Source organism: Equus caballus, chromosome 14 (genome assembly GCF_041296265.1).
Source record: "Equus caballus isolate H_3958 breed thoroughbred chromosome 14, TB-T2T, whole genome shotgun sequence".
Lineage (NCBI taxonomy): Eukaryota > Metazoa > Chordata > Mammalia > Perissodactyla > Equidae > Equus > Equus caballus.
The window spans coordinates 93,112,933-93,138,490 of record NC_091697.1 but is presented as its reverse complement, the minus strand read 5'-3'; the positions used below and the strand labels follow the sequence as shown (position 1 = coordinate 93,138,490).

At 39.2% G+C, this 25,558-nt stretch overlaps 2 protein-coding genes across 5 annotated transcripts in view; one reads left to right on the top strand and one right to left on the bottom strand.

The window, feature by feature from the left end:
• Nucleotides 1–418: 418 nt before the first annotated feature.
• On the bottom strand, nt 419–15,248 carry MBLAC2 (metallo-beta-lactamase domain containing 2). Its single transcript, XM_001504619.5, has 2 exons — nt 14,353–15,248; nt 419–3,814 (listed from the first exon to the last, which is right to left on the bottom strand). Exons 1-2 carry the CDS (start codon nt 14,804–14,806, stop codon nt 3,429–3,431), a joined length of 840 nt encoding a protein of 279 aa, XP_001504669.1. The 5' UTR covers nt 14,807–15,248; the 3' UTR covers nt 419–3,428.
• Nucleotides 15,208–25,558, top strand: part of POLR3G (RNA polymerase III subunit G) — a 42,360-nt gene continuing 32,009 nt past the window's right edge. For 2 of the 4 annotated variants that reach the window (XM_070233307.1, XM_070233306.1), the window contains exons 1-2: nt 15,267–15,473; nt 24,400–24,540. In XM_070233307.1, coding sequence (XP_070089408.1) covers nt 24,424–24,540 — 117 coding nt within the window. In that variant the 5' untranslated portion in view covers nt 15,267–15,473; nt 24,400–24,423. Of the gene's footprint in view, nt 15,474–24,389; nt 24,541–25,558 lie in introns of all 4 variants that reach the window. The other 2 variants (XM_001504618.5, XM_014730771.3) reach the window with 2 other exon arrangements.

Here is a 25,558-nt window from a genome sequence, read left to right as displayed (position 1 = left end):
TCATTAAGTGATGCGTGACTGTGATTTTGCTTTTTGTTTCTATATAAAGATCTTCCCTATCCTAATGTCTTAAACATGATTTACATTTTCTTTTAACACACATGTGGTTCCATTTTTCACATTTAGGTCTTTAATCCATTTGGAATTTATTTTATGATGGCAGGGGCCTTTTATCCCACATCAACAATTGGAATATATATTGTATAGTCCATCTTTTATCCATTGACTTGAAATGCCATATTTATTAACTACTAAAGGCTTCTATGGGTATTTTTTGGTTTCTGGATTCTCTATTCTTGCCCACAGATTTGATGTCTTATTTATTATAAGCTTTTCAAAATTGCACTTCATATAGGAAATATCCTTGAAAGAAATGAAGTGGGATTTTGCCAACATTATAAAAAATACCAAATATAGATTGAAATAAAATGTCTACTTTAATACTGATCACACAAAAGTTTACTAACACTTATCTGAAAATCATAAGACGACAATTTGTGCATGTCACATTCATATTACTATCCATATAAGAACAACTACGCATAATCATTTATTCAACCATATCAGGATAACACACAAGGTTTTTGTTTGTTTTAGACTTCTCAGTTAAAAGGAAACACAAAATAAGGAAAATGAATTTCCAAAGATTAAGTTATTAACTATATAAATAAAAATTATTTCTAAATGTCTTACATTTTGACAACTTTGAATTATACTTATGTACTATTATTTCCAAAATCCACAAATTACAACAAGGGTCACTGTCAGGGTGAAAATATATATTTTTAAAGCTTTTTTTAAAATATGCTATTATTATGCTTTAACATCACTTGATTTATTCTTGGCACACGTGGCATCTTGAAAAGTAAAAATACACTTTGCCAATTTTATGTTATTGTGCAGGTATAAGAGAAAGCACAGTTTGGGAGGCAGACAGACCTGTGTTCAATTACCAGCTTTGTCCAAACCTGTGTTGTGTGAGGCTGGTCAATTACTTCCTGGCACTGGGGCCAGGATTAAATTAAATAATGCACATTTAAAAATGCATAGCAAGGGCACCAAACGAATGACAGATCCTTTCTCCAATTTATTCACATTGAAGAAAGAGCAAAATATCACAGTCTTATGTTTTGGTACAATTTGAAAAACTAAAAAAACAAAAAAAAATTGGGGAAATTTAAAACTAAAATCAATGTGTTTTGAAAAATCACACTTTTAAGAAATAAGGAAAGCCTTCATCAGGTTTAAATATTTCTCAATAAAACTTAGTGCCTACTATACCCTGATTTAAAAAAAAAAAGTCCTAAAGTATGATAAAATGGTCAATGGTTAAGGACTTTTGGTTTTCTCTTGTGCTGCTGATATAAAAATAATGGCTATATTTAAGGCTTATTCAGTGATTGTTTGTAGTTGCCCTGAACCAAATCTATACTCTTGATGTTGCACTACCAATTGAAACAGACCTACGGCCTTGAATACTATCACAAAGACACTCCTGTGATATTCTACATCTGAACAATCACAGCCTCCTTACTGATTATAAGTAAAGGTTCATTTGGTGGCATATGGCAGTACAACTTGTTTGTCATTAAGGATGATTCTTGTATACACAGTCACAAACTCATCTTTCTCATGCTAAATACGTGGTGTTTGGAAAATCTAAGATTCCTGAAAATTAAATTTAAATTGTCACAAGGAATAGCCTACTCTAGTCAGTAATGCCTCCGACCCCATTCTTGGGTCTTTTTGTCTCGTACCCTGACCACCTAACAAATCATCCTTCCAAATATGACTCAAGAACCCCTCCCCCAGGAATCTTTCCCTAACCAAACTTCACACTCCTCCATTTATGTCCCTGACACTCGTGTGTAATTTGTATTCACTTCAACCTGCATATATTATTATTCATGTCTTGTTTGCCTTCTACTTCCAGCTAGGATGTAATCTCTTTGACTTTTTAAGCTTCCACAGTGTTTAGCACAATACTGTGCATGTATATGACTGTGTGTATGTATGGTGTATGTATGTGTATGTGTTTGTGTGTGTTGTGTGTTGAATGAATAAAAGACTAAAGAACCTGGTGAGTGTAGCGTAGGAAAAGTTTCATGATTTTTCAGAAATCAAAATTGTTACACATTCCTAATACTAAAAATCTGATTCCTAAAGCCATCTCAGTTTGGTTTTAGACATGTCAATAATAAAAAGGCAGTGAAAAAACTGCTTAAAAAACCTTTATGAAATATTCCAAAAGGCTTTTTAATAAATTATTAAGAGCACCAAACCAAAACATTTTACTAAACAGTGGGATAACTTTTCCTATAACTTTATTAATGTAGACTTCTTTTCATTCAAGACAAAGAACACCAAACAGGAATAGGTGTTGTGAATCAGGATAAAAAAGGCAGTTCACTCTAAGTCAATATCTAATGCACATTTTGCAATTAATTTGAAAAGCCTTCTGTGGTATATCTATGCTAAGTAAAAGAATGGTTTATGTCAGGATGTTGTAGACTTCTATAGTTTGGATACTATAAAATATGATACATATACTGAAGCTACTATTTAACAAAAATTTTGTTTATAATAACTGTTAATATTAAAATAGGATATAATAAAAAATTATTCTCAATGTGTATATTTTCAAATTTGCCTGACAGTGTCCTTTTGAGAAATCTGACAATTTGTAGTTAGATTACAGACATGTGAATTTCACTTTTATGATTGAAATATTACACATACATAATAACAAACAACAATATACAGTAGCTTTTGACTGAACCACTCTGCAATTTATATTTAAAGCTTGGCAATAAAACAAAATTCATTGTACCTTTTGTAAGTAAAATTTCACAACATATAATGTACACTATAATTACATTAGGAATAAATAAAATGAAGCATAAAAATTCTGTACCATAACAATGAATTGTTTTAGCTGTCATTCTAAATGTTAGCTTACATGTTTCCATTGAGTTCTAATGTATTTTAAACCCAAGAACTTTTATCTTTAAATAATATACTAAAAATATCAAGTTTGGAGTATAAACAGAAAACTCTTTATGCTTTCTTTTCTAGTCATCTATGAAATAAAATAAGACAAATGGGATGCAAAGATAGTTCTTTTTCTTACTGTAAAATGCATCCTTGCTTCCACATATACTTCTATATCATTTCTAGAGAAAATATTACCAGATGACAGCTTTGGTACGATATAAACTTATTTAAGTGGTTTCTTATTTGGAAGAAAGAAAAAAAAGTTAAACTAAGCACATCTTTTTTGGCTTATTCATTCTCAACCTTTTTTCCTCTAATATACAATAGTAGTATAAAAGCACTTCTTGAAATGCTCACTATTCATCATTTTAAACAGCACAAAATGAATTGGATTAACTTAGAGAATTAATCAAAATAGATTAATAGTATAGATACTAAGGTGAGGTCCTAGAATTTGTTACACGTAAGGCTAAACTTGCAAGAGATCTCATGGCAAAAGTAGAAACTTTGTGACATATCCCGGCTTTTGAAATATAGTTAGAAGCCAATCGAAAAAGCCTTTCAGCGCCAAAGGTATTGAAGTGCCCAGGAAGCACCTTCTCTACCAGACCTCTGTCGACTAATTCTATCAGACGTTCACAGGTTCCAACATAGTCACTTATCCTGCTGTACGGGAGCCAGTCAATCAGTGATCCATCATACACGACGTCTCCACTGAAGAGAATCTTTCGGTCTTTGTCATGTAAGCAAATACTGCCCCTGGAGTGACCAGGCATGTGCATAACAGTGAGCTGTCTGTCACCAAGATTGATCACATCCCCTACAAATGAAAACAGAGTTTACAAATAAACGTGTTGTGTAAGTATACACAATCAACTAAATACTTCAAGAATAGAAGAAAAGAACATTAATAGGTTTCGAAGAGGTTGGGAAGGATGACACTTCTTTTACTTTATTTCAAAAATATCATACTTCTTAATGATGATTTAAAAATAAGTTGCCTATATATTTTATTTCTATTGTTTGCTATAGCAGTATTTGCCAAAGTGAGTAATGTAGAACGCTATTTCTGCAGGTTGTCATGATACGTAAAAGAAAAGAAGATTCTGTGGTCAAATAATTTTGAAAACTCTTCCTTCAAAGAAAATTAAGCAGCTTTCTTTTCTGTGAGGCTCCTTAAAGCTTTTAATATGCTAATATACATTGTAAATATACATGAGGGAGATATGGAGGTACAGTTTTTCAAACTTATTTGACTACGAAACTTTTATTTTTAAGCACCCATAGTACCAGTGTCCTGGTGACGCAATTTATGAACACTGCCCTAGTGAACAGTATTCCATTTTTCGCACCTTGTTTTGTCACCCTGTGGGAATTAAGGCTTGAGCAATTGGTACAAATGATGACCCTCTGGCTACCGCTATTGCTGTGAGTTATAAATTGTCCTTCATCTCTGACCCAGGAACCTCATGTCTTCTCTCAGAATCCATTCAACTGTGGCAGGCTAACTTGCTACCTTACAAGTAGAGTAAAATCTCATATTCCTCCCAGTTATTTGAAAGTGGGAGGAAACTGAGCTACAGGTGTGCAAAATTGATGTTTTATTGGATTTAAATCAGTACTAACATAAGTAAATCATCATAAGTTAAAAGTTTCATATTGTTATCTCTAGTGTAAACATACATATACAGAAAAAAACAAAGAAATATAGTTAAAAACTTAATAGAGGGATTAAAGTGGCATCATAATCAGGATTTGTTAGACATAAAAGACAATAAAGGAGGAACAGAGGGAAAACAGAAAATGACACACAGAAAACGAAGGACAAAATGGCAGACCTCAATAAAACTGTATCAATAATTACATTAAATATGAATAAGATAAATACTCTAATCAAAGGCAGAGATTGTCAGACTAGCTAAAAAAGCAAGATTTATGTGCAGTCTGTAAGAGAGAAACTATAAGGTCAAAGACAAAAATAGTTTGAAAAATTTATACCATATAAATATTCATGATAAGAGAACTCGAGTGGCTGGATTAATATCAGACAAAATAAGGAATATTACTAGAGGAAAGAGGTACATTTTATGAGGATACACATTAGGTCAATACATTAAAAAAAATTATAAATATATATGTACCTAAAACAGAGGATAAAAATTCATTAAGTAAAAACTGACAGAATTGAAATATGAATAAACAGTCCAACAATTATGCATAGAGATTTAATAGTCCTCTCTGAATAATTCATAATGCAAGTAGGTAGAAAGTCAGTAAGGATACAGAAGACCTGAACAACACTATTAACCACACCTTGACCTGACACATAGAAAACACTTTACCTCAAAACAGCAAAGAACACATTCTTTTCAACTGCACATGGAATATTCACCAGGCTATACAGCTAGGCCATAAAGCAAGTCTCAATAAATATAAAAGGAATAATATCATACAAGGTATGTTCTCTGACCACAACGCAATTAAATTAGAAATTTATAACATGAATAAATATGGGAAATATCCAAATATATGCAAAGTAAACACTGCAGTTCTAGATACCTCATGGATCAAAAAAGAAGTCACAGAGGAGATTAGAAAATCTCTTGAACTGAATAAAAATAAAAAGATATCAAAATATACGGAATGTAGCTAAAGCAGTGCTTAGAAGAAAATTTATTGCTGTAAGTGCTAATTTTAAAGGATTAACTGTTTAAAATCAATAACTAAAGTTTCTAAAGAAGTTAGGAAAGGGAGAGCAAATCAAACACAAAATAAGTTTTAAGGAAGAAATAATAAAGGCCAGAGCCGAAATAAATGAAATAGGAAACAAATATCAATAGAGAAAATCAAGGAAACTGATAGTTGGTTCTTTGGAAAGACCAACAAAATTGATAGAACATTAACCAGACAAATACAAAGTTAGAGAAAACACAAATTACAAAAATCAGGAATGAAAGAGGAGATATCACTATAGAACCTAAGGAAATGAAAAGGAGTATAAGGGAGTATTATGAACAACTTTAAGCCATCAAATTTGACAACTTTGTTGAAATAGACAAATTACCAAAAGTGACTGAAGATGAAATAGAAAATCGACATAGACTTATATTAAGCAAAGAAATTGATCAGTAATTTAAATCTCCCTACAAAGAAAAGGCCAGGCTCAAAAATGGCTTATCAGTTCTGTCAATCATTTAAGACAGGGAAAATATCAATCCTATAATAAAGACTTTCAGAATATAGATGAGGAAGAAAAACTTTCTAATTCAGTTTTACTCTGAGAAAAGCCAGACAAAGATAACGTAAAAAAAGAAAATGACAAACCAATATTCCTAATGAATGTAGTCTCAAAATCCTTATCAAAATATTGGCAATTTATAAATAGGATAATGACCAAATGGGGTTTATCCAAGAAATGTAAGTTTGGATTGACTTTTGAAAATCAATTAATGTAATATACTATATTGATAAAATACAGGAGAAAAGTCATATGATCGTCTCAATAGATGTAGAAAAAGCATATGACAAAATCCTTGTGATAAAAACTTTCAGCAAACTAGGAATAGAAGGGAAAGTCCTTTGACTTGATAAAAGGCACCTATGAAAAACCTACAGCTAACCTCTCGCTGAATAGAATCACTAAATGCTTTCCTCCTAAGACAGGAAAGAGGCAAGGAAGTCTGCTCTTACCACCTCTATTCAACACTGCACTGAAGATCCTAGCAAGAGCATAAACCAAGAAAAAGAGAGTAAAAGTCACACAGATTGGAAAAGAAGCAAATCCGTCTTTATTCACAGACAACAGGATCTTACATGTAGAAAATCCTAAGAAATGTAGGAAAAAGCTAGAGAATTAAGAAAGCAAGTTTAGCAATGTCACAGGGTATAAGATCAACAGACAAACATCAATTGTATTTTTATATACTAGCAATGAACTATCAAAAGATGAATTTAAAAAAAAACATTCTAGGGGCTGGCCTAGTGGCACATCGGTTAAGTTCACACATTCTGCTTTGGCAGCCCAGGGTTTGCTGGTTCAGATCCCGGATGTGGACCTAGCACTGCTTGTCAAGCCATGCTGTGGCAGGCGTCCCACGTAGAGTGTAGACGAAGATGGGCATGGATGTTACCTCAGGGCCTGTCTTCCTCAGCAAAAGAGAAAAGAAGAGGATTGGTAGCAGATGTTAGCTCAGGGCTAGTCTTCCTCAAAAGAAAAAAGAAATTTCTATTCACAGTAGCATCAAAAGGAATAAAATACTTAGGAAAACATTTTTAAAAAGATGTTTTGTTATATCTGTATACTGAAAACTATAAAAACATAATAGGAGAAATTTTAAAAGACCTAAATAAAAGGAGAGACAGGCCGTGTCCATTGACTGGAAGACTCAAAATTGTTAATACAGTAATTAAATCCAATGTTTCCAATAGCTGCAATGTCTACTAGAACTTTCTGAGATTACTGAAATATTCTGTATCAACACTGTCCAGTATGGTAGCTGCTAGCTACATGTGTATAACGGCACTTGAAATAAGGCTAGTGCAACTAAGGAACTAAAATTTTAATTTTAATCAATCTAATTAATTTAAATTTGTATTTAGATAGTCACATGTGGCTAGTGGCTACTGTAATAATCATTATATATCTATAGATTCAACACAATCTCAATCAAAATCGACATGCTTTTTTTGTAGAATTTGAAAATCTGACTCTAAAATTTATACAGAAATGCAAACAAGCTAGAATAGACAAAACAATTTTGAAAAAGAGGTACAAAGTTGGAAGACTTACACTAACTAATTTCAAGAATTATAATAACGTTACAATAATCAAGACTGTGTGGTGCTGGCTAAGTGACAGAAATAATCAATGGAGGAGAAGAGAGTTCAAAAGGAGACATTCACATATATGCTCAATGGATTTTTGACAAAGGTGTCAACAAAGATAATTCAATGGGTGAAAGGATAGTATTTTCAACAAATTGAACTAGAACACTTTGGATATCCATAGGCAAACAAACAAAAAAGAACCTCTCAACCCTTACTTCATAATATTAACAAAAATTCAAAATGGATTATAAACGTGACTGTGAGAGGTTCTAGGAAAAAAATAGGAGAAAATCTTTGTGATCTTCGGCTAGACACAGAACTATTAGATATGACACAAAAAAGTATGAAACATAAGGAAAAATGACTAATTGGACTTCATCCCAGTTATAAACTTTCTTGCTTAAAAAGACACCCTTAAAATGAAAAGGCAAGCCACATACTGAAAGAAAATATTTGCAAAATGTGTATCTGCTAAAGGACTTGAATTCAGAATATATAAGGAACATTTACAACTCAATAATAAGGAAGCAAAACTTCAATTTTTAAAAAGGAGAAAAGACTTTAATAGACCCTTTAACAAAGAAGATATTTGAATAGCAAATAAGTACCTGAAAGGATGCTCAACATCATTAGCCATTAGGGAAATGCACGTTAAACCACAATGAAATATCACTGCATACTCAGTTGAATGGCTAAAATCAGACTGACAAATCTGACCAAATCAAGTATTGACAAAGATGTGGAGAAACTGGAACACTTATATGCTGCAGTTGGGAATGTAAAATTCATTACTTTGGAAAACAGTTTGGCACTTGCTTCAAAAATTAACATATACTTACGATAAAACCTAGGAATTCCATCCTAGGTATTTACCAAGGGAAATGAAAACATGCATCCACACACAGACTTACAGCAAATGTTCATGGCAGCATTATTCACAGCAGCCCCAAACTAAAACAATTCAGATTTCTTTCAACAGGTGAACAGATAAAATATGTTACATCCATAAATGGATTACTTCTCAGCAATACAAAGGAGTGAATTATTAATAGATACGTCATAGATGAGTCTCCAAAACATCATGTCAAATGAAAGACAGACAGACACAAAAGACTATGTATTATATGATTGCATTTGTAGAAAATTTTCAGAAAAACAATACTATAGTGACACAAAATAGATCAGTGGGGCCAGGGGTGGGAGCAGGGGTCTTCCTGGTCTTGTCTTGAATCCCAGTAATTACATTAAGATGCAATCAGACATTCCCAAATTTCCCTGCAGTCCAGTCATAAGGGGCCAGGTTCCCTTACAGGATAATAGTTCCAGATTTAAGGTGCCTCTGGGGATCACAATCCACTGCTATTTACTGCATGATTGGCAGGTAAAGTAAAGAAATTATAGCTAAGTTGATTTAATAATAGAGCTGCTGGAGATCAGTTGTTAAATAGGAGTACAGAAAGAAAGGGAGTGAGGGAAGTTTGATCCTAAAAAAGAAACTGTAGAGAATTACCAAGGCAGGGATAGAGTCTTATTGATCTTTGGTTATATCTAGGTGATATTCAAAATATTTAGCAACAGATAAGATATAAGAATCCACGTATGAAAATCGATACCACTGCAAGCAATTAAGGCCATAGTGGCTGATTATTATTAGATCTGCCATTTCCCTGTGGCTTTATAAACGTCTCCCATATGCTTATAATGTTCACATATACAATTTCATCAAGACCTCTTAAAAGAACCAGAACTGCCTATGAAATGTATCCATATAGATAAATATCATATATATATAAATAAATATCATATACACACACACACTCTATCCTTGCAAGCCCTCACCCTGACCCAGCTGTCACCAGATTCCAGCCATACTAGATTTCCCTTGGCTTCCCAAATACACTTTCCCATCTTCGCATTCCCCATCTTTTATTTTTATTTCATTTTTAATCAAAAAATATATATACATATTTCAAATAAAATATCCTAGAAGTTCTTAAAATGTAAGAAAAAGTTCTTCGTCCTATTCTGATTCTATCTCCAATCCTGCTCCTAACAGGCAACCGCTTTTAACAATTGTAGCTATTTCTTCTGGTAGAGGTAGTGATCTCTAAGTAATGTTCATACTCCATCTCTTGATTTACCAATTAGATACACTGTACTGATTTCATTCACGTATTACCATTTCTTGGTTTTTAAATTTTAGATGTTGTCTGTTGACTTTCACTGTGAAACATAAGCATTTTTAGTTCTCTTTTCTCCTCACTTGCCACCTACTATAACCACACATGTACTATACATTTTTCATCCTCTCACCCTCCAAAAGACTAATGATTCATCTGCTCCACTCTGGAGCCCTCTATGCCTGGGGTACTATCATTGTCAGAGAGTCAGCCTTTGCCATCATCCTGGTGCTTCCTTTCAACTTTCTCTTGCATTAGATCTCCTGTTTCCTGTATTCCATGCTTCCTCTTGGTTTACTCCCTTGGTTTGAAGGGAGTGAATAGGATAAAGGTAGATCTTATTAGCTTCCTAAGTAATAGCATATGGAAAACAATTTTTTGAGAACTTGATTGTTAGTGGAATGGATGTACAATTCTAAATTGGAAATCAATTTTATTCAAATAAGGCATAGCTCTTCTTTTCTAGCTCCAAAGCCATTATGATCTGTAGAGATGACCTTTTTTGTTTAAGTTTTTGGAAGCTTGACCCCAGTATTCTGAAATTTTACAATAATGTGCCTTAGGTTGGCTGTGTTTTCATCCATTGTGCTGGGAACTGTGTGGGCCCTTTCAATCTAGAAATTTACATCCCTTAATTTGGGGACATTTTCTTGGATTATCTTTACTATGGTTTCTTTTCCTCCACTCTCTCTATTCTCTCTCTGTGCTCCTATTATTTCAATGTTGGATTTCCCAAACTGGTCCTTTACCTGTTCTCTCCTAGTTTTCATTTTGCCTATCTGGACTTTTTGTAAGTTTTTCAACATTATCTTCTGGATCTTCCACTAAGTAATTTCTGATGTTTTAAATTCCAAGAGCTCTTTTGTGCGTGTGTGTGTGTGGATATTGTTCTGCCTGTGTCTTATTTTTAAAGCATCCTATTATTTCTTGGATATCTTGAATGCAATAGTTTCTGTTATCCCCTCATGATCTTAATGATAGTCCTCCCCTCTCAAGTTGCTTTATGCTGTCTCTCTCAGTATTTGATCTCATGTTAGAGGATTTTCTCAGATTTTTCATAATGCTTGATTGCCTGTTTAAGAGTAGGGGATGAAAAGGCTGCTTGAAGCACATGCAGGGGACCTGGTGACCTAGGCCTCACTGTAGAGAGATCAAGCCAAGGATTCCTTAGGGATCAACAACTCAGTCTTTCCTCTAGGGCTAGGCAGATTTTCCAGATAAGATTCTCCCAATTTTCTACCTGGAGGGTAAAGGCCTGGCTTCTTCCTTCTGGGAAACTAGTAGGCAATATATATGTATATACACACACACACACTTATTCCTCTTATCTTCCATACTGAACCCCTCAGTTCAGTAGTAATTAGCATTCCCCAATCAAGAAACCCTTCTGTTTTACTCTCCCCAGAGAACAAACTAACTGGATGGGCATTCACTTAGGAAGAAGCGTTCTAGTTTTAACAGCTTCTTAAATGGCTTTCAACCAATTTTACTTATTTTAGTATTCTTCCCTTTGCCTCCATGAAGGTACCAGCTACTGCTAATTTCTAAGGCTGCAGGAAGGCTCCTGCAATGCAAACTGGACTGGCTCTTGATTTCCCTTTGCTGGCATTGCAGGAAACTGCTAACTCAGTCATCACAGTTACTCTCCAGCGTCTGAAATAGTGTTCCTCAGTCAGTGTGGATTTAAACTTAAAACAGACAAACCACGGTCCCTTTACAGTAGTCTTAGTGGGGTTTTGGGTAGGAGTCAAATTAGATGGGTTTGTTCAATCTGCTACCTTTCTGGAATCTACTTTTTGTTTTTAACCTCCCCAAACTATTCAAGTCCACCTGAAAAAAACTGCTCTAGTATCTTTGTGACTCTGGGCAAATTGTATAATAGGGGCCAAAATGCCTGCACTTTATATAACTTGAATATTATGAAAAATAGACAAAGTAATGTGTGCCCGTTCAAGAAGAACGTAGTGTACCACTCTAAGGGTTACTGCTATCTTCTTATGAGAAGATGCTATTTCAGTATTAGTAAGGAGAGTCGTTTTTCCATCGAAGATGATGCACTGGATAATGATCTCTCCTTGTCCTCTTTGTCCCTCATTTACAAATCAGCTTTTGGGTTAGTGATACAGGGCACAGATTTATGTTTCTCCTTGAGAGGTGATCATCAATTCACTAAATGAAATGCAATATAAACTAATGACTTCAGCCTCCTTATGTTCTAACCAAAGCAATGAAGACTTTATATTGTTTGGGTATGTGCTGTTCATGTGTGTGTGTAACTGTGTATGAATTCTTAATATAAATATTTTATCTCTTTCCAGGCATCTGGATTATGAGAATATCCAGTTAGCAGGCCATACTATTCAGAAGAGACAGGAAATTAATATTCCTGAGAAAAGAGGAAATTAGATACAACTTGACAGGATGAGGCATCCAGCTCCTAATGAAAAACAATTTTGGATTTAACACAGTATTATCACCTTCCATGTGTTCGGTAAATATTAAGCTTCCTTTTCACACCTTCAAAGGCTTAAAGCACCACACAGGTAGCTGGCAGGGCCCTTGTACCTCCAAAATGCTATAATTCTACCATCAACCAGGATTTAGGAAACCTGGATTCTAGTCCCAGCTCTTTCTCAAAAACTGGCTATGTGACCTCAGGTCTGATATTCAGGCCTGACTGGACTCTTCATCTATAAAACAATAATTCCTACTATTCTTTCATCATTGATTTCCTACTGCTGGGACAGGAGCAAAAGTAAATAAATCAAAAGTAATGTATTTGTTTAGGCAATTTAAATGTATTTTAAGAACTAATGTAAACATTCTTTGGTCTGGGTGCCAGAATTTAGTCTGAATACCCATCAACTGCATGGAAATCATACCTCTAAAATCAACTTCATCAAGAAATACAGTAATTAAAAGTACGTTTAATGTAAGTGTATTTTTCTTTTATCTCAAATTGTCAGATAATGTAAGACTCCCATCTAAACCATTCTTTTTTTAATCTTTAGATTTAAAATTTTAATGAAAAGACTTTTTAGTTGGGCTGTGAGGTACAGAATCTCGCTTTCTCTTTCTGTATTTCAAGTGATCAAGATCTCACCTGTAAGATAAACTGATTTTTGGAGAGTATTTCATTATTTGTCATATTGGTTGGTCATAAAGTGAGCCTTATTGTACTGCAGCAACTGGATTTTTCTAGCTCTTACAGGAACAGTCTAATAGATTACACTGGCAATCAAAATGGTTTCAACACAGAAAGGAGAGAAGGGGGTTTCACATCCTACTCAGAATTACCATAATATATTTATGGAGTAGGATTTATGTATGCTCTGCATGCTTTGATCTATTGTGCCTTGGTTCAAATCCTAGCTTTTGTCACTATCTTCAGCCGTCTCAATTCAAATGTGTTGTAAGGATAAAATGAAATCAACAAAAGTATTCTAAAAATAAAAAAAGGAAATTAATACACAAATAATCCTGCTGTGGCTAATTAGCTCAATTATTTAAGGCCTGTTTGAGGTTAGGAGGATTGGGGCCTTACTCTATTTTATTTTATTCTGATAATTTCTCTCTGATCACCATCCTGTCTTTCATAGAGCCAGAGGCCCACAGCTACCTATGCATTAGTCCACATAATTCACCATCACCGGAAATAACCTCCTTATTAGTCTTTCTCAGGCCTTGCTTTCAACCAGACCAGATATCTCATCATATAAGACTCAGCCATATTCTACTTTTTATGTTCACTATCAAGCTCTCTCTCTCGTGAGGCAACATCAAGAACAGAAACCTATTTAGCAGATAAGGATGCATGAGCAGATTGGAACCACTGCTCTCTAAAAGCTTTCTAAGCCTACAGGTGGGAATTGCTCCTACCCAGCGGTTACCGCTGACCGAGCTGATGAAGTCAGCAGTTCTCAAAAGCAGAGAGCATGACATGCACTCTCAGCGAGGAGTCATTCCTTAAAAGTCGGTTCGCTAGAAAAGCGCCTGGAAATGTCAGGCAGGTTTTCGGGAAAAGAACGGGAAATACCTAGTCACAAGTCTCTGTAGTGTTACTACTGTACCTTACCCAAGAAACTGACTAGGGGGTGGGGCCAGCTTTCACTCGAGTACGCGGCATTGCTACACTGTGCCAGAGCTAGTCTTGGGTAGGGAAGGCTGCATAGCCTTGGCTCCAGTCGAGTGGGCTTTGACTCGGGGAAGGGAGAAACAGAAGTGCTGTTTCTAGAAGGTAACAAAACAAGCCCCTTGCAGCCACGGACGTCTACAACATGCATCCCTCGGACAGGTTTCTCCCCAATCACCTCCCTTAATGAGAGAGCGCGCGCCCGTGAGGGCCCATTACCATCCTGCAGGATGAGGGTGGGCTGCACCGCCTGCACTCGGAACTGCCTGGCCCTCCAGCCAGGGCTGGGCGCCCGCACCACCTCACTATCCGACAGCCAGGTCACGGTCTCAAAGTTGTCCCCGCGAGCCAGCGCCTCGGCCTCGGCGTGGTGCACCGCCACCCGGTCGAACTGGTACAGGCCGCCGGAGTGGTCGAAGTGCACGTGGGTGGCCACGGCCAGCAGCGGCCGGCACGCCGAGTCCTCTTTGGCCCCGCGGTCCTGCAAGAGGCCGGAGGAGTACAGGTACTCCGGGAGGCTGCGCAGCCCCAGGCCCGTGTCGATCACCACGTCCTGCTCGGAGCCGCGCACCAGCCAGATGTTGGCACGGTTGCCCGACTCATAGAAGCGTTCCTGAATCCAGAAGATGCCGTCGCCCAGGGACTTGTGGGCGTACCACTCGAGCGCCGACATGCTGGGCAGCGGTGGCGGAGTGGATGTGGGCGTGTGTGCCTCTCGTAGGCCGTCCACACGCGATGCGCTGCGGCGGTGTGGAGCGGTCTGCCCGCAGCCGGGGAGGAGACGCGGCGCGAGGGGGCGGGGGCTGCGGGAGTGCGGGGGGAGAACGAGGAGGAGGAAGGACGCGCACCCACCCGCCTGGTCCGCAGAAAACAGGGGCTGCTCGGCCTGCACCCCGGCGCTGGAGCAATCGCAAGAGGGAGCATTAACTCAGGGGCCACTGCAGGAGTCTGAAGACAGAGAAAGCGACACTCTCTCTGCCTCGGGGGTCTGACTGCAGAGGCCGGGAGTCAGGCGTGGGAGGCGCCAGATCCGCCCACCGACCGCGCACCGCGATGTACACTGTCAGCCAGCGCAGAAAGAGTCGGGCCGAGCCTGTGGGACGACTACGGCGTCTGCCGAGGGCTAAAAAGCATTCTGCCCAGAGGGCGGGGCCTAGCTAGGGGGCGGGGCTAACTAGCTGGGATTCTAGCGCGGCTCGGAGGCCGCGTGGAGGGCGGAGCGCATATCTTCAGAGGTGGAACCAGCGCTCGGGTGCCGGCGCCTTCGGTCCGCACCCCTTCTGTGCCGGCCGGCTCTTCGGCTGCACACTTTTGCCCGAGCCTGGAGACTTAGTGAACAGGTAACAGAGCAAGCAATGGATGGCCTGCGCGGAGATGGAGAGCGTAGAGGGTAGTTAAAGGGGCACATGGAGAAGGTGGGGGAAGTCAGGGATGGAGATTCATTAAAGCGCTCTGGATTGAGGGGTGTTGGGACAGAGCTTTACCTCCCTTTTCCTGGTCCCTTCAAAATCTTTTAAAATCGTCGGTTCCACATCTTACCTAGTCTCCTCTTCCTGGGACCGTTTGCAGTGAGTTAGAAGGGAATTTATGCTCTTCCTCGTGGTAGATTTTCAAATCTGGTGACTATGTGATTGGTTCAGGCACGAGTCACTGCCGCAGACTGGCAGCTAAGGGCAGGCTGTTCAGCATGTTTTCTTAACTGCTGGAGCTTTCCCCCTGTATCGTGGGAAGAGGGGTTGTTAGTAAGGATTTTCTTCTCTTCTAAATAATTAACTTCTGTATTCCTTCCCCCATTGTCCATTTTTTTGGTTACTTTGTCCGCTCTTGGAAGAGAGCAGAGAAAGTTGGTAGAAAGGCTCAACTAAGGAAAGGTGGAGGCAGCCGCACTTTGTGAGGACAGGAAAATTGGATAACGACTGGGTGTGGCCCCACCAGCCACAGAAATCACCTCCGCTATGAACGCCAGGTCCTAGTCCCCACCCCACCCTTCCCAGCTATTGAAACATCTATTAAGGCTTCAGAAATTCCCTTGAGAACTTGACTAACCTCCCTACTCAGCCAGGAAAAAATATAAAAGACCCATGAGACTGCATTATAAAAGATAATTATGAAAACCCTTATTGTGACAGCCTTCCTAGAAGGAGAGTTGTACTCTGCTCCTCTGCACTCCTAAAGCCTTTGGTGGGGAGCTAGCCTTTCTGAATATTTTCCTAATCTAGTTTGAATTTATCCAGTCACTCTGTTGAGGGCTGTTCTTGTGTGGAAGTCCCTGAGCTAGATGATCTGTGAAGAACAGAATTGTGCAAAATCAAAGTCGTGATCTGGGTTCTCAAGAATTTGAAGGAAGATGATATCTCTACACGGATATTTGCAATATAAAGCAATAGGGAGTATGTCCCACAGAGGAAGTAAAACCTAGGTGCTGTAAGAATACAGAGGGAGGGGATTGTTGAGGTGTGGCATTTGAGACCACTGTTTGTTAGGTCGTTCTCAGCAGGGGAGTACAGAGCTCTTTGGAGTTTGGGTGTCTTTCATGTAGGCAAAGGGGACCCACTAGAGGTGAAGCAGAGTGATATCGTCACTAGGCCATGAGCTTAGCAATAATTCATCCAATATTTACCGGACTTTTGCCAAGGTCTGCTTAGCGATGGGGCAGGAAAAGGTGAATAAGTCTTCAAGGAGGCCTTCACACTTACATATCCTTTTGCGTGGATCACACTTTGCTGCCCTAGATATCTTTTCCTGGTTCTTGGCATGACTTCTTCCTTCACTTTTGTCAGGTTTGTGCTCAAATATTACAGAATACAGGAGGAGTTCTTCAACCGCCTTTTGCATAATGGCACGCATGTTTCCTGCTTTTTCATATCACTGATCACTACCTGACACTTTCTATAAAATATATTTATATTTTCCATTTCCCCTACTAGACTGTGAGCTCCACGAGAACAGAGGCTTGTTTCCTTCGCTGCTGTATTCCCAGTACATGGGAGATGGTCAGACAGTCAGGGTACTTAATAAGTACTTGATGAATGGATAGAGGAGCTTACTGGGGAGACAGACAAGAACTGACAGTTACAACGTGATTTTAGAAAGGGTAATAAAAGCAGTGTATACTTGGGAAACCCCAAGAAGGGAGAGGCCTAGTTCCATGTAAGGTGGAAGAAATGGTCACAGACAAGTGTCATTTACATAGCATCTTAAATGATGCTGGGGCTTGCTCAGGTGGATCTGGGAGGAAGGCCCTCCAGGCAGAAGGAACGCTATAGGAAAGAGCTGATGTCGCAGAGTTGGGAGTGGCTGGAGTGTGGGATGCATGGAGCAAGAGGCAGAAAGTTAAACTCAACTTGAAAGCTCTGCTAGTTAAGGAGAGTGATGCGGCAAGGTTTGTGTTCTAGAAGATGACTAGAGAGTAGATTGAAAGGGGGAGTGTGGCCATGGGAAGTTTATTTGCTCTATATTAGAGGTCCGGGTGGGAGATGGTGAAGGCCTGAGCTAGAGGTGAAGGAAGGTGAACATGTGAGAGAGGACCCAGAGCTGTACTCTTCTTCTCCTGTTAGATGAGGGGATGGAGGGAGGCGGAGAGGAGGCCAGCATGACTGTCAGGTTCTGATTGGGGCAACTTAGGTGTCATTCGTCAGGAAAGATACTGTGACCTGGCTTTCAGTGCGTCCCCTAGCTTCCATGCCTCCTTACATCCGTTCATACATTTATTCACCTAGCGAATGTGTGCAAGAGACTGTGTGAGACATGGAGAACAATACATTTAAGCACAATCATAACTTATAAAATGTTAGTGCTAGGGAGAATTTCAGAGATTAGCTCAGCTTTCCCACGAGGTTGTTTTTCTGGTTGATTAGAATGGGCTTTTGCGTTTCACGTCTTGGACGGTTGAACTACACCCATCAGACCATCTCAGAACAATTCTGAATAGGAATTTTTGGGAGGCATCCCAAAATGAAAAGTGGTGCTTCTAATTTTACATTTTTAAATCCAGTCAATTTTGCCGTTACTAATTCACTTCATTGTGAAGATTAAAGACGTCCATGGGATTAAAAAGCTATTCAACTTGGGGCTGGCCCCGTGGCCGAGTGGTTAAGTTCGCGCGCTCCGCTGCAGGCGGCCCAGTGTTTCATTGGTTCGAATCCTGGGCGCGGACATGACACTGCTCATCAAACCACGCTGAGGCAGCGTTCCACATGCCACAACTAGAAGGACCCACAACGAAGAATATACAACTATGTACCGGGGGGCTTTGGGGAGAAAAAGGAAAAAGTAAAATCTTTAAAAAAAAAAAAATTAAAAAAAAAAAAAAAGCTATTCAACTAGCCTAGAAATGTGTTTCAGGCAGCGGTAATGTGGAAAGGACAATGGAAAGATATCCTGAGGCTTTAATGTGGCCCTGTCCTTGTTGGGAATTAACTGTGTGTCTTCAGGTGGTCAGGTTAGCTGGGCCTGGGCCTCACTTTCCTCTTCGCTAAAATGGGAAGTTTAATCTGGAGCAGTGGTTCTTAATTTAGGCTACACATTGTAATCCCCTCGGGTGCTTTCAGAAGTCCTACAGTCCAAATCCTACCTCCAAAGATTCTGATTTTATTGTTCTGGGGTGAAGCCTGAGTTGTTGTTGTTGTTTTAACTCTCCTGATGATTCCTGTACATAGCCAGGTTCCAAAGTTTATAGTTCTGGAAATTTAAAAAAAAAAAACAAAAAACAACTTAATAGTAGGCTGACGAAATTGTACTTCTGTGGGTAAATTTGCTCATGCAATCGCGTTCAGTAAATAAATAAATAAGGAAAGCTTGACGTTAATTGAGGAGCTGTTGCTATATAGAGAGCACCATGCCTAGACGGGAGGGGATGTAAAATCTCTAGTGTTAATACCGTTGAAGAAACAAACAAAAAACGTAAGTGAAACTTCTTCCCTTTTTTGGAAAAGCTCATTTCCCAAATGGGGCATTGTCTATATTTCTTTCAGAATTGAAGACTGTAGCAATGTGTATCACCGCAATTTTTGAAAATCCATTTATTTATTTATTTATTTGTGAGGAAGCTTGGCCCTGAGCTAACGTCTGTTGCCAATCTTCCTCTTTTTGCTTGAGGAAGATTGTCACTGAGCTAACATCTGCCAGTCTCCCTCTATTTTTTTATGTGAGACCACACCACAGCATGGCTTGACAAGTGGTGCTAGATCCGCACTCAGGATCCAGCCAAAGTGGAGTGTGCAGAACTTAACCACTATGCCACTGGACCAGCCTCAAAAATCCATTAATTAATTAATTAATTAATCTATAGCACCTGAGCTAACAACTGTTGCCAATCTTTTTTTTTCTGCTTTTTCTCCCGAAATCCCCCCAGTACATAGTTGTGTATATTAGTTGTGGGTCCTTCTGGTTGTGGCATGTGGGATGCCGCCTCAACATGGCCTGATGAGTGGTGCCATGTCTGCACCCAGGATCCGAACCTGCAAAACACTGGGCTGCCAAAGTGGAGTGCCCGAACTTAACCACTCAGCCATGGGGCCAGCCCCCAAAAATCCGTTTATTTTAACAGGAGGATCTTTCTAAGAGTAAGGTGGGATGAAGTGATTGTTGTGGATATTGAGGGACATAAAGGGGATCTTAAAGTGAAAAGGGATGCAATGAGGCAGGGAGGAAAAGGGAGTAGGTTGCAGTGGAGAGAATGATAGTCAAGACATGGCTACAGAAGAATGAGTCAGGAGGATAGGTGCAGCCATCTCGAAAGGGCTCTGAATACTTGGATAGGGAGTTTGGATTTCAATTCTCTAGCCTAGAGGGAAGATGAGAAGAGTAGCATAATCAGAGCTGTGCTTTAGAATGAGTAATGCAGAAGAAAAAGAAAATAAACAGGAAGAACAAGGGGTACCACAAAATTTGCAGTCACTCAAAAGTGAGTTGGGGGGCTAGCCCAATGGCATACCCGTTACGTTCATGTGTTCCACTTCAGTGGCCTGGGGTTTGCCAGTTTGGATCCTGGGTGCAGACCTACACACCACTTGTCAAGCCATGCTGTGGCAGCATCCCACATATAAAGTAGAGGAAGATGGGCACGGATGATAGCTCAGGGCCAGTCTTCCTCAGCAAAAAGAGGAGGATTAGTGGAGGATGTTAACTCAGGGCTAATCTTCCTCAAAAAAAAAAAAGGAGTTGGAAAAGAGGTGAGCTGGATTATGGTAGAGGAAATGGAAAGGAAAGGGCATTTTGGAGGAAAAATTAGATGATTGATTTGACAGGAGATGTGGAACAGAATGAAGAATCAATACTGACTCACTCCGCATCTTCAAATGTTGATGACTGGGAAAATAACATACTGTGGATAAAAATAGGGATGTTATACATGAAAGACAAGCTAGTTAGTGTAGAGGGAAGATGATCTCAGTATTGTCAGTTTAAGGTGCTGTCCACATATTCTTATGGTGGTAAGAACATGGGCTGCAACTCAGGACAAAGGTCAGTGCTGGAGGTAATGGTGCTGGAGAGGTCGTCAGACCCAGAGAGTGGGTGCATTTTCTGAAGATAAAAAAAGAGCAGAAGACCAAAGATTGAACCTTAAGGAAATCCATATTTAGGGGTTTAAGAAGAGAAGTAGACACAAAAATGGTCAGTGGCGTAGAGGAACCTAGAGTTTTCTTAAAGCCTAGAGAAGAGAGAATTTCAGAAGGGCGGAGGCAATAATGAACAGTGTGCTTTGGAAGTCCAAGAGGAGAAACAAGGACAAAAGGCCACTGGATTTTGCCACTGGAGACCATTAGGGACCTTTGCATTTCGGTATGTTCATGAGTGTAGTTCCCATCACAAGTAAGATAAAAGCCAAATCCTTTCCCACAGCTCACACAGGGCTGCGCGAGATCTGGCCTCCACCAGCCTCTCCTTGCTCCTTACCAACTACATGAGCTTCTTGCTCCTCACACACTCCCAACTTGTGGCTTCCTCCTCGGCACTTGCTCTTCCTCCTTTTCTGTAGCCATCTCCATCCCATCCCTCCACCTTATGGCTCACGGGCCCTCTCCAGCATGGTGCTCAGATTTATCCTCCACAGAAAGACCCCCCCTGTGTGAAAAAGCCACTACCATACCCGTTTCTTATTCTCTGTCCCGTTACTGTGATTTCCTTTTCTTCAGAGCTGTATTGATTTCCTAGGGCTGCCATAACATATTACCACAAATTGGGAGGCTTAAAACAACAGAAATTTATTCTCTCCCGTTTCTGGAGGCCAGAGTCTAATAAAGGTGTCAGCAGGGTTTCTTCCTTCCGGAGGCTCCCAGGCAGACTCTCTTCTCTGCCTCCCTCCTGGCTTCTGGTGGTTGCTGGCACTCCTTGGTGTTCCTGGCTTGCAGCTGCTTCCCTCCAACTTCTGCCTCCATCTTCACATGGTGTTTTCCCTGTGTTCCTCTCTCTGTCCACATTTCCGTCTTATAAGGACACCAGTCATTGGAAGTCGGCTCACTAATCCAGTACAACCTTATCTTAATTCGATTACATCTGCAAAGACTTTATTTCCAAATAAGGAAGGTCACATTCGCAGGTACCAGGAGTTAGGACTTCGATGTATTTTTGAGGGGTGACACAATTCAACCCCAACCAGAACACATAATATTATGTTAGACACTTACTTGTTTACTTGTGTTCCTTCATCCACTGATAAATAAGCCCTGAGGGCAGGAACCTGTTTTTGTTCAATGCTCTCTGGGTCCTACCACAGTGCCTGGAATGCTCAATATATGTTGAATGAATGACTTAATGAAATTGGCCCATAGGAAATAGAGGAAGATTTGGGTAATGAGGAAATGGGGAAAGCTGGCTTAAAAAATCCTTCATTCAAGAAGTTTGACGAGGTGCAAAAGGAACAGGCGGTGGTTGAATCAACTTAAAGGATTTCAAAGAACGATGCTCAGGCCTTGCTTGTGAGTCATTTTTTCCATGAGACAGTTGCCAGAGTCCAGGGCGTACCTGTCCGCCTTTGCAAGAGAAGAAAATAAATGTAGCAGCTTCTCCAGGTACAGGAGAACTGACTCATGACAATCAAACTAGAAAAAGAGGGATTTGTGGCCCAGAATGCCATGCAATTATTCAGGGTGTCTCAGGAGCTAGGAATGATTTTTCTGCCGAGGGCAGTACATTCACTTCCAGTATCAATTTATACACCCAAGGGTTACTTGATAAATATGGAAGTTTAGAGTCAGCAGGGTTTGATATTTCTCAGGGGATATTCTATCAAGCAATGGTAGCTGATATACTCTCTTTTCAGGATGAATTTTCCAAACTTCTTCCCAGGGCCCACCTCCACAGATTCTGCTGTGCTACGTTTGAGGACTTGGGGATCGCTTAGGACTCCCTATGTTTAACAAATCCTTCGGGGAATTCTCGTGATCAGGCAGGTTTGGGAAACATTGCCTAGAATTGTTCTAATCTTTGATTAGTGGCAAGTCCCAGATTGGAATTCAGCCCAGTGGTCTCGCCCGTGCCTACTGGGCTCCCCGCAGTTAGTTTCTTAGAGTGTAGGTGTGAGCCCTTCTGCTCCACAATTTTCATACTTGGGAGACCTGCTTTCTGTAGGCTCAGCATATGCTCTAGTGACTCAGCAATTGAAACAAGGTCTTTTGGGTATTTTCCACCTCTTTTATTGTGGACAGAGGGACTGAGCTTGGTTATTAAAATAAGTACCTTTCCTATGTGAATTGTGTTTCATAGTAATTGAATAGTTGGATGAGGAGAATTGATTCCTGGTAGAATTCCAGTTAATAAATACAGAAAAAATGATACAATTTATATATCATCATGTTACAATCCATAATGGAATAATGGATGTAGTCTGCAGTCATCAATGGCTGCTAAAACCATTAGGTGAAAGCTGATGAGGAACTGTATACTGGATGAAACAGACTGACAGCACCTGAACCCACTGACCGAGAGAGACTGCATGTGCATCCTGATGTGACGCAGTAGGAAAAACAGAGCATCTTTTAAGTATTCTTGCAAAAAAATCAAGCCCAAATTTGAGTAAGCCTCTAGTCCATCTGATTATAGAAAATACAGGGAATAGAGGAATATGTTAACCACATCTCATGTATGCAATCACTCCAATCCAGATTATAGGAAATTGTACAGCCTTGCTACTCTCCAAGTGTGCTCTGCAAACCAAAAGCATTAATATCTCCAGAGAGCTTGTTAGAAATGCAGATTCTCAGGCCCCACCCTCTGCCAACTGAATCAGAATCTGCATTTTGATAAGATTCCTAGGTAATTCACATATGCCTTAAAGTTGGCCAACTTTAAGCATCGTATAGGACAGTGACCTCGTTTTTCCAACAAGTAAATGGTAAGAAAAAAAGGGAGGAAACTGTTATAGTGGTATAGGAGGGCATATTATTGCTTTCTTGAGCTTACAGGGCTGATGATACTCAATATTAACAGTGGGAAGAGAGATTTAAAGAATGTGTGTTATAGTCTTCACTGCAGTCGGATGCAGAGTTGTGGTGAAAGAGCTCTAGTATGGGAATCCCTGTTAGTAGACTGCCGCCTCAGTTCTCACATCACAGTGAAATCATTTCAGACGATCCAGAAGTTCAGTACGGGACTTGAGTATATGACGTCATTATTGTCCCCAAAGTTGGAGAGAGTACAGGTTTATCTTACCTTTAATTTAACTATTTCAGATGCTTTTCTCTGAACTTTAAAAAAAATTTTTTGGCTAGGACAGACCTCTTCAGAGTCTTACTGAGCCCATTCCCATTTCAAAAAGGAGGACATTGGACTAGATCTCAAGGATCCTTTCCAACACTCAAATTCTAGGATAAATAAGTCACTAAAATTTAAAGTATATATGACTGCTGATAGTCTTCAAGTTGAATGAAAAAGCGAGGTATCTTCTCTTCATCAGCCAACCTTCCCTTGTTCATATTTTTTATGTATTTCTGAGATCTTGTTGCCAAACCACCGAGGGGTAGAGAGAATTGCATCAACTGGCTGAGAGTGTTTGGAGCAACATCTCAAAGGAGACCCAGGGTCAGCCATCCACCCAGGACCTGGGTGAGGTGGTTGAGGCCATCATCATCACCTCACCTGCCAAACGGGACTAGACGTGAGGGGTTCAGGAATCAGTGTCAATGTGTATTTCTTTACAAGTGTTGCTTTCCAGAAGTGTTTTAAATTGGCCATGGTACTTAGGGGGTGGAGTGTATTTTGTCTTAAAATACTGATTTTGTTTTTCAGATGATTCAATAAATCTTAATCATTAATAGTGTCTTTCAGAATTTGCATGTGTAACTAGTTCCAATGGCTGGGAATAAAGGAAGAGGACGTGCTGCTTATACCTTTAATATTGAGGCAGTTGGATTTAGCAGAGGTGAAAAGTTACCGGATGTAGTATTGAAACCGCCCCCACTATTTCCTGTAAGTACATTAACAGTGGAATTCTCAGTGTGTTTTTCATGTTTCAGAGAAAATTAAAATTTTATGTAGGACTTGAATATATGCTATCATTATGATATCCTAAAGTGTAAGAAAGTAAAAAAGTAAGAGAGTAAAAGAGAGTGTGTTTCACTTAACTTTAATTTAAATATTTCCACTGTTCTTCCCTGAACCTTTTCTAATTTTTAGACAGCTTTCTTAAAATACAGAAAACAAAATTGTGTACACCTTTTCATGAATATATTCAGTAATGTGTGAACTAAGAAGAATTGTTTTCAATTCTTACATCTTATTGCTGTCATTGATATATTCCAATATTAAAATAATAGTTTTAAAAGTAAAGTTAGATTTTGTGGTGGTCCTCAGTTCCCACTCTACTGGACTTCACTTAATGATTTTTCTTTTCAGCTTGTGTCTGTAGAATTTAATTTTGCTTCCTAGTATACTGCCTGACCTTTTTCCCTGCTGATTTTTTTTTTTTTTTTGCTTAGCTCCCTATTTTATCAAAATCAATTTGAATTTTGTTACTGTTACTCAGAATGTAAGCAACTCCACTGCGTTTAGTGTTGTTTTTACATTTACTGAGTATGCTGCAAGCTTAATTTGCATAATGTTTAATCTAATGCTTTTGCTTTATATTTAGTTTAAAATGTAAACTTACATTTCCAGATGTGTATATGCTGTGGTAGAAAAAGTGAAAAAATCATAAATAACCAAGTATCCCTCCCTCCAGGAATCTCCCCTATTTCAAAAGGAAAAATCCTTTGTTGAAAGATTTATGTAAGTAGAGGACCCTGGACAAATGTATCTGGGCATGTAGATGTCTCTCATAGGCAGTCTCTGCTTGTTGCTCTTGATATTTTTTTGCCTTTTTGATATTCAGTATAGTCTAACAACAAAGTGAATATCTCAGGTACAGGTGTAATGTCAGTTTACGTTGATTTTTTTTAAAACGAGCTCTTCTCCACGTGAGATTACTTCTAAACACTGGGAATATTAG

Excerpts from the sequence above, each read along its gene's own strand:
- MBLAC2 (XM_001504619.5), bottom strand. The coding sequence starts at position 14,806 with ATGTCGGCGCTCGAGTGGTACGCCCACAAGTCCCTGGGCGACGGCATC. Across the intron at positions 3,815-14,352 it reads CACCCTCATCCTGCAGGATG|GGGATGTGATCAATCTTGGT; the intron begins GTAATGGGCCCT and ends TTTCATTTGTAG.